General features: G+C 38.4%; 1 protein-coding gene and 1 long non-coding RNA gene across 2 annotated transcripts in view; one reads left to right on the forward strand and one right to left on the reverse strand.

Annotated features, from left to right (window-relative positions):
• Positions 1 to 7943, reverse strand: part of LOC107599248 (uncharacterized) — an 18229-nt gene that overhangs the window by 7367 nt on the left and 2919 nt on the right. The window contains exon 2 of the long non-coding RNA XR_001610651.1: positions 5669 to 5674. This is a non-coding gene — a long non-coding RNA (uncharacterized lncRNA). The remainder of the gene's footprint in view (positions 1 to 5668; positions 5675 to 7943) is intronic.
• LOC107599245 (exocyst complex component 3) overlaps positions 1 to 7943 on the forward strand; it is an 11984-nt gene that overhangs the window by 2240 nt on the left and 1801 nt on the right. The window contains exons 4-12 of the mRNA XM_016290783.1: positions 629 to 1310; positions 4059 to 4176; positions 4315 to 4440; positions 4529 to 4629; positions 4743 to 4853; positions 5596 to 5737; positions 5836 to 5958; positions 6853 to 7014; positions 7190 to 7311. Of these exons, the coding sequence (XP_016146269.1) occupies positions 629 to 1310; positions 4059 to 4176; positions 4315 to 4440; positions 4529 to 4629; positions 4743 to 4853; positions 5596 to 5737; positions 5836 to 5958; positions 6853 to 7014; positions 7190 to 7311 (1687 nt within the window). The remainder of the gene's footprint in view (positions 1 to 628; positions 1311 to 4058; positions 4177 to 4314; positions 4441 to 4528; positions 4630 to 4742; positions 4854 to 5595; positions 5738 to 5835; positions 5959 to 6852; positions 7015 to 7189; positions 7312 to 7943) is intronic.

Consider the following 7943-nt stretch of genomic DNA (forward strand, 5'->3'; position numbering starts at 1 on the left):
TTGACACCACTTTTACAGGTTTTTTTTTTTTTTTTGGCGATTTTTCACTATGTATGCATGCATGTATGAATGTATGTGTGTATTTAGTAAGTTCATTTGTTAGCAGTTATTTGGCTGATTGTGCATTCACAGTTTGTTTTTCTCAAAAAGAAAAATGTATTAATTAGCATTCATTCATACATATATATTCATTATCTATTTTTCAGATGATTGAACATTTACAGGTTGTTTTCCCCGACTAGTATTTCAGTCATTTTTTACTATTTATTTATTTGTTATATATTTTCTTAAACACATTTATTTATTCATTTAACTGTTTATTAGCTATTTTTATGACAGTTGCACATTTACAGGTTGTTTTATTTAAACACATTTATATATTAACTTATTTACTTTTTTGCTGTTTTTTTTCTCCAAAAATATGTCATTTTTACTATCTATGTATTTATTGAATTATTTTTTCAAATATTTATGAGCAATTTTTCAGTTGATTGCACCTTTACATGTTGTGTTTCTCAAAAGAAAAAAAAATGTATACATTTTTTGTCTTATAATTGATGCTAGGTCCTATATTGATATAATTTGCCTTTGTTTTCACTGCACCCACATTTTGCTCCATCCTCTACAGTACCTGAGATCGTACGAGAAACCCACGATTTGATCGAGCAGGGTGAGCTGCTTCAAGCTCACCGCAAGCTAATGGACCTGGAGTGTTCCCGCGATGACCTCATGTACGAGCAGTACCGCATGGACAGCAAAAACGTCCATGACATGAACCTCATTCGTAACTACTTCGGCCAGGTGCAGGGCCTGTCAGAGGAACTCTCCAAACAACTCTGGATGGTCCTCCAACGTGCCATGGTCACCGTCCGCCGTGACCCCACAATGCTGGTGTCTGTGGTCCGAATCATCGAGCGCGAAGAGAAGATCGACCGCAAGATGCTGGACCGTAAGAAGCAGACTGGGTTCATCCCACCTGGGAGGCCCAAATGCTGGAAAAATCGAATGAACGAAGTCCTAGAGGGCACCGTGAGCGGTCGCATCGAGAGCACGCAGTCGGAAACACGCGAGTCTGACAAAATGTGGCTGGTGAGGTTGCTGGAGATCACTAGGAAGTACGTTCTGGACGACCTGACCGTGGTGAAGAACCTGATGGTGCAGTGCTTCCCTCCACACTACAACACCTTCCAGGTGTTCTTCGACCTCTATCATAAATCAGTGTCGGCACGCGTGCAGGAGCTCGCAGCAGAAGATCTGGAAGCCAATGAGATCGTGTCTCTTCTCACATGGGTCCTCAACACGTATAAAAGGTGAGATACTAGTGGACTGCATTTAGGGTGCTTTCACACTAGCACTTATGGTGCGCACCCGGGTTCGTTTGACGTCGGAGTTCTGTTCGTTTGGATGATGTGAACGCGGGTACCCGAGTTCGCTTATAAAGGGTGGTCTGGGGTACGGTTCATGTGAACTCTGGTACGGTTCGCTGCTGATGTGAACGCAATCGTACCAAATCACAGAAGTGAACTGCTATTAATGACGTATTATTTAATAAAAATGTGTGTTTGTGTGTGTGTTTCACTCACTTTCCTGACGAGCGTGGCTGACGCGCGGCAAACAGAGCTGTATATCTAATTTCTGTTCGCCTTCAGCTTTCTTTAGAGCATTTGCAGTACATTTGTAAGACAGACGTAAGTGCCCTGAAGTGTCCAGCGGGGGCAGGGGGAGGGGGAGGGGGGAGTAATCGAACTCGGGTTCGTGTCGCTGCAAACAGAGAGCTGTATATCTCATTTCTGTTTGCCTTCAGCGTTCTTTAGAGCATTTGCAGTACATTTGTAAGACAGACGTAAGTGCCCTGAAGTGTCCAGCGGGGGCAGGGGGAGGGGGAGGGGGGAGTAATCGAACTCGGGTTCGGACCAGGCAAGCGAACCAAGTGTGAAAGCACCCTTAATGAAGTAGGGAGTTGCATGAGAACTTGAGTGCTCTGAAGTCACAGCAATAATCGATTATGAAAACTGATTTTTTTTTTTTCAGGAATTGCACATTTACAGGTTGTTTTAGTCATTTTTACTACTTATGTATTTATTTAGTTAGTTGGTTAATTAGCTGTTATCTATGGACAGCAATAATTGATCATAAAATGAAATTTGTCATTTAAATTTTTTTTTCAGTAAATTGCATATTCTCAGTTGCTGTTTGTCCCAAACAGTATTTTTGGTTTGCAGTACATTTGTAAGACAGACGTAAGTGCCCTGAAGTGTCCAGCGGGGGCAGGGGGAGGGGGAGGGGGGAGTAATCGAACTCGGGTTCGGACCAGGCAAGCGAACCAAGTGTGAAAGCACCCTTAATTAAGTAGGGAGTTGCATGAGAACTTGAGTGCTCTGAAGTCACAGCAATAATCGATTATGAAAACTGATTTTTTTTTTTCAGGTAATTGCACATTTACAGGTTGTTTTAGTCATTTTTACTACTTATGTATTTATTTAGTTAGTTGGTTAATTAGCTGTTATCTATGGACAGCAATAATTGATCATAAAATGAAATTTGTCATTTAAATTTTTTTTTCAGTAAATTGCATATTCTCAGTTGCTGTTTGTCCCAAACAGTATTTTTGGCCATTTATTTATAATACTAATACTACTACTACAAATAATAATATAAAATATAGCATTCGTTATTATTATTATATTTATAATTTATTATTATTTTTTCTAAAATAGTGTGTCATATTTATTCTGTTGATATTACATTCACAGGTTATATTATGTATAGGAATATTGGTGTTTCAAACTGAGCTTATTTAAATCTCACCAGGGTAACGTTATCTAGCTGGCTAGAAAGCTCATGGTAATTTGATCATATGGCATCATTTTCAAGCAAAAACATTTTTATGAATTTATTTTTCAGCTGTTACTTTAAATGAAAAACCTAGTGAATTTTAATGTAAAAAAAAAAAATTGCTGGATGGGAAAACTACCATTTGTGCTGTTGCCTTTACTACCCTAACTCACCATTGCATTCTTCAGTGACAGATCAGTCTGTCAAAGCACAGCAGTGAGCAATTAGCTCAATATTTAAAGCGGAGCCGAGAGCAGCAGCACAGTTTTGTGTGCTTAATCTGACTGATGGACTCACAGCAGACCATCACATCGCGTGCACTCACAGGATTGAGCAGGAAGATTAAAGTACTTATTGTAGTAGATCTAAACAGTGCAGGAGAGAGACAAAAGCAGCCTGCAGATCTTCAGCTCTGCTTTTTGTTGCTGTCTTACACACTGAAGGACTGTAGTAGGACATGCTGGGATGCATTTCTCTTTTTTTTGTTGCGTCCATCAATATTATTATTTATATACTATTATAATATTTATTAAATATTTGCAGTTTTCATTTTAGTTTGAATAAAAACGTATTTTATTTCAGTTAGTTGCAAAGGCAACATTTCTAATTTTCATTGAAGTTTTTGAAGTTTCATTTATTTCAGCTTTATTTTAATTCATAAAAGTATTTTTATTAGTTTTGTTAATAATGATACTTTAAATATTAATAATAGTTTTACTATTAACTATTATTGAATAGTTTAATAGTTAACAGTAAAAAAAACTTGCATCCATATGAATCTTATCCTGGTCATATTTCCAAAAACAGAAGGACAAATAAGAAATAACTTTTAAATGAAGCTAGTTTAGTACCTTCAATGTAAAGCATTGTGACATTATTCTGCCAGTTAAATATTTTCCCTGCACATTTTCACCTAGTTTCAGTTCCAAAATCTTTACAGTAAATAATTTAAAAAAATATTTTTTATAAATTTATATTGTATAAAATATTGTGTGCAAGTTTGAGCAATTTTGCGAATGTTTATGTTGCCACATGTACACATCTTGATATCAGCATCAGCCATTCTAAAGCCCCCCATACAGGTTGAAATAAACATATTTGATTCTGTCAAACTAATAATACATAATAAATCCAAGGCATTTCTCTGACATTGATGAGGAGCAGAAACGGGTGCAGTTCATGTGCATCTGTGTGAGTGTGATGTCTGGATCTGTCTCTGGCAGTGTGGATATGATGGGTCATCCTGATCTGCAGCCCGAGTGTGACGTCAAGCAGCTGGAACCGCTGTTGCCCCAGCACGTGGTGGATGATTTGCTGGGCAAATACCTCAAAACCTTTACTGTGAGTCCCTCAAGGCTGCAGCACTGGATTAAATACAAAACCCTTTATATCTTACATATTACGCAGCCTTTTGAAATGCTGTGCATGAACAAGCATTGTCAGTTCAGCAGCTCTTTGTTGTTTTCCAATTCTCTCCAGTCGAACATCACAGGCTGGCTGCGCAAAGCTCTGGAAACAGATAAGAAAGACTGGCAGAAGGAGACGGAGCCTGAAGCCGACCAGGACGGCTACTACCAAACCACCTTACCTGCTATTGCCTTCCAGGTCCAACAACTTCTGCTTTAATGCACCCAGACACTTGAGGTTCTCCATGAGATCTTCCTTTATTTCAAGCGTTCCTCTTCCTCCTCAGATGTTTGAGCAGAATCTCCAGGTGGCCGCGCAGATCAGCGAGACCTTTAAAGAGCAGGTGCTGAAAGTCTGTCTGAAGCAGATGAACTCTTTCCTAGTAAGGTACTGTGATCTCAAACTGGCCGTGTCTTTTTATTTTTCCCACTTATCATTAAAAAGATGCTGTTATTATTAGTAAAGACGCACATATTCACCCTTCGTACATGTGTGTGCAGGTACCGAGAGGAGGCGATCAACTATAAGGAGGAACATCTGAAAGATCGTCAGCTCCCACAATGCTACGTTCAGTACATGATCGCCATCATCAACAACTGTCAGACGTTCAAGTGAGTCTTTAAAGGGGTCATATGATGCTACAATGCACTGGGTCAGCTGGCCAATCAGAGCAGACTGCGCTTGTCGGAAGGAGGGACTTTGTAGAAAACGAAGCGTTTGAGAGAGGCAAGACATAGAGGACCTACAATAATGTACAGTATTTGAAAAATAATGTGTTTTTTGAACATTAGTGCATTTCAACATATTCTGTTACACCAAGTACACAAAATAATGATCTTTAAAAAAAGCATCATATGACCCCTTTAAATCAATAATTGAACGTTATGAAAGCAACACATTACATTATTGCATAATTCAGGGTCTCTGGGAAAAATTAAAATTCTTTTATCATTTACTCATCCTCGTGTCGTTGCAAACCTGCATAACTTTATTTTTTTCCTGTGGGACGCCAAAGAAGATATTTTGAAGAATGTTGGTAAGCAAAAAGTTCCAGGTCAATGAAAGTCATGCAGGTTTGGAATTTTTGGTTGAACTATCCCTTTAATTATCATTTTAAGATATCTTAAATTTGGAGATGGTAAAAAAAAGAATTACTGTACCGTATGGCCTAATGTGTTTATTAAACTTCAAAAGGGGATGATTTATTGAAGACATACATAATTAATTATATTTGTGCATTCTTAAATCTAAAGCAATGCATTATTTTTGCAGTATTTCTTCTTAGAAACCAGTGTTAGACTGCTAATTGAACTAAAGTAATGTTTTAATTAACTTCAATATGTTTGTTTTCAGAGAGTCTATAAATAGTCTGAAAAGGAAGTACTCTCAGTCGACTGAACCCACTCAGAACGACGCCACCATAGACAAGCTCCTGAACGAGGTGGCCAGAGAGGGCTGCCAGTTCCTGCTAGATGAAGTCTTCCTGGATTTGGAGGTACTGTAAATACGCTCAGGTTGTGTACTGCCAGTTGTTGAGGTTTAGTGACTGGGATGAATGTGTTGGATTTTGACTGTTTCTTTGTCTCTTGACAGCATCATCTTAATGCGCTGCTGACCCGGAAGTGGTTGACGGGCTCTCATGCTGTAGACACCATCTGTGTGACCGTGGAAGACTACTTTAATGACTTTGCCAAAATTAAAAAGCCTTACAATCAGGTTTGCACACTAAAACATTTCAGAAAAAATGTCATCTTATAGTAGCCGAGTCGTATTTGTTATAATGCTGAATTTGCACTTTTTATGATAAGACCAGAGGGCTGTTGGGGAAGTCGTGGCCTAATGGCTAGAGAGTCGGACTCATAACCCAAAGGTTGTGGGTTCGAGTCTCGTACCGGCAGGGATTGTAGGTGGGGGGAGTGAATGTACAGCGCTGTCTCCCACCTTCAATACCACGACTGAGGTGCCCTTGAGCAAGGCACCGAACCCCCAACTGCTCCCCGGGCGCCGCAGCATAAATGGCTGCCCACTGCTCCGGGTGTGTGTTCACTGCTGTGTGTGTGCACTTTGCACTCTGTTAAATGCAGAGCACTAATTCTGAGTATGGGTCACCTTTTTTTCACTTTTTTTTTTTTTAATCATGTACAAATTGTTTTTTGACATTTATTTGATCAGTAATACAGTAAAAACAGTAATTTAGTGAAATATTATTACAATTTCAAATAAATGTTTTCTATTTTAATGTAATGTATTTCTTTAAAGCAAAGCTGAATTTTCAGCATCATTACTCCAGTCTTCAGTGTCCTTCAGAAATCATTCTAATATGCTGATTTGCCGCTCAAGAAACATTTTTCAAAAGAAAGTTCAAAAGAACAGCATTTATTTGAAATCTTTTGTCAAATAAATATGTATTTCCTGAAAAAAGGTATTCATTTATTTAAAAAAAACAAAATACAATCTTACAGACCTCAAACTTTTGAATGTATTTTATGTGTGCATTCATTTCCTACAGTTCAAAAAATGAATCTAATGCAAACGTAACACTATTCAGCACTAATTGATACTGTTTTTGTTGTGTTGTGATTGGTGTTTTCTGATGTTTGTGTTAAACAGGAAATGACGAGTAAGGCTCATCGGCGGGTGGTGGTGGAGTATCTGAAGGCCATCATGCAGAAGCGCATCTCGTTTAAGAACGCTGACGAGAGGAAGGAGGGAGCCGACCGGATGATGAAAGAAGCCGAGCAGTTCAAATTCCTCTTCAGGAAACTTTCTGCTGTGAGTCTCGCAACACCAAACGCTCTGCACTGAGAAGGAATGATGTGCTATAATCCAAGAGATCAGTCAGTGTTGTAGTGCTGATTGTTCTAGTGTTTTTGGCAGCACAGGAACATGTAGCATCAGCAGTATCTTTTCGAAGAGCTCTTTGTAAAGCATGTTTTTATGTGCTCAGGGAGAGGACACAGACCGGCTGTGTGACGCCATCGCTGCTATCGCAGAGGTCTTCAGACTGACCGATCCTGCGCTGCTCTACCTGGAGGTGTCCACCCTGGTGTCCAAATATCCTGACATCAGGTCAGACTTCATTACATTGAAATCATTGTTAAAATAAAGTTTTCATTTCTTAGAGAGATGACAAGTTTTGTGAGATACAAAGGAAAAAAATGAGAAATATATTTTAATTAAAGGTAATAAAGCCTGTTTTGAGGGCCATTTGGTTTTTAGCATTGTGATGATATTTCTGTAACAATGACTAATTCTCATTGTAATATACAGTGGGTACGGAAAGTATTCAGACCCCCTTAAATTTTTCACTCTTTGTTATATTGCAGCCATTTGCTAAAATCATTTAAGTTAATTTTTTTTCCTCATTAATGTACACACAGCACCCCATATTGACAGAAAGCCACTGAATAAAAAATAAAAGAGGTAATTGCGACTTTTTATCTCACAATTCTTACTTTTTTTCTCAGAATTGAGCGATATAAACTCGCAATTCTGACTTTTTTTTTCAGAATTGCGTGAAATAAACTCGCAATTCGGACTTTTTTCTCAGAATTGCGTGAAATAAACTCGCAATTCGGACTTTTTTTCTCAGAATTGCGTGAAATAAACTCGCAATTCGGACTTTTTTTCTCAGAATTGCATGATATAAACTCGCAATTCTGACTTTTTTCTCAGAATTGCGTGAAATAAACTCGCAATTC

This window comes from Sinocyclocheilus grahami, unplaced genomic scaffold (assembly GCF_001515645.1).
Source record: "Sinocyclocheilus grahami isolate Dianchi unplaced genomic scaffold, SAMN03320097.WGS_v1.1 scaffold263.1, whole genome shotgun sequence".
Classification (NCBI taxonomy): Eukaryota; Metazoa; Chordata; class Actinopteri; order Cypriniformes; family Cyprinidae; genus Sinocyclocheilus; species Sinocyclocheilus grahami.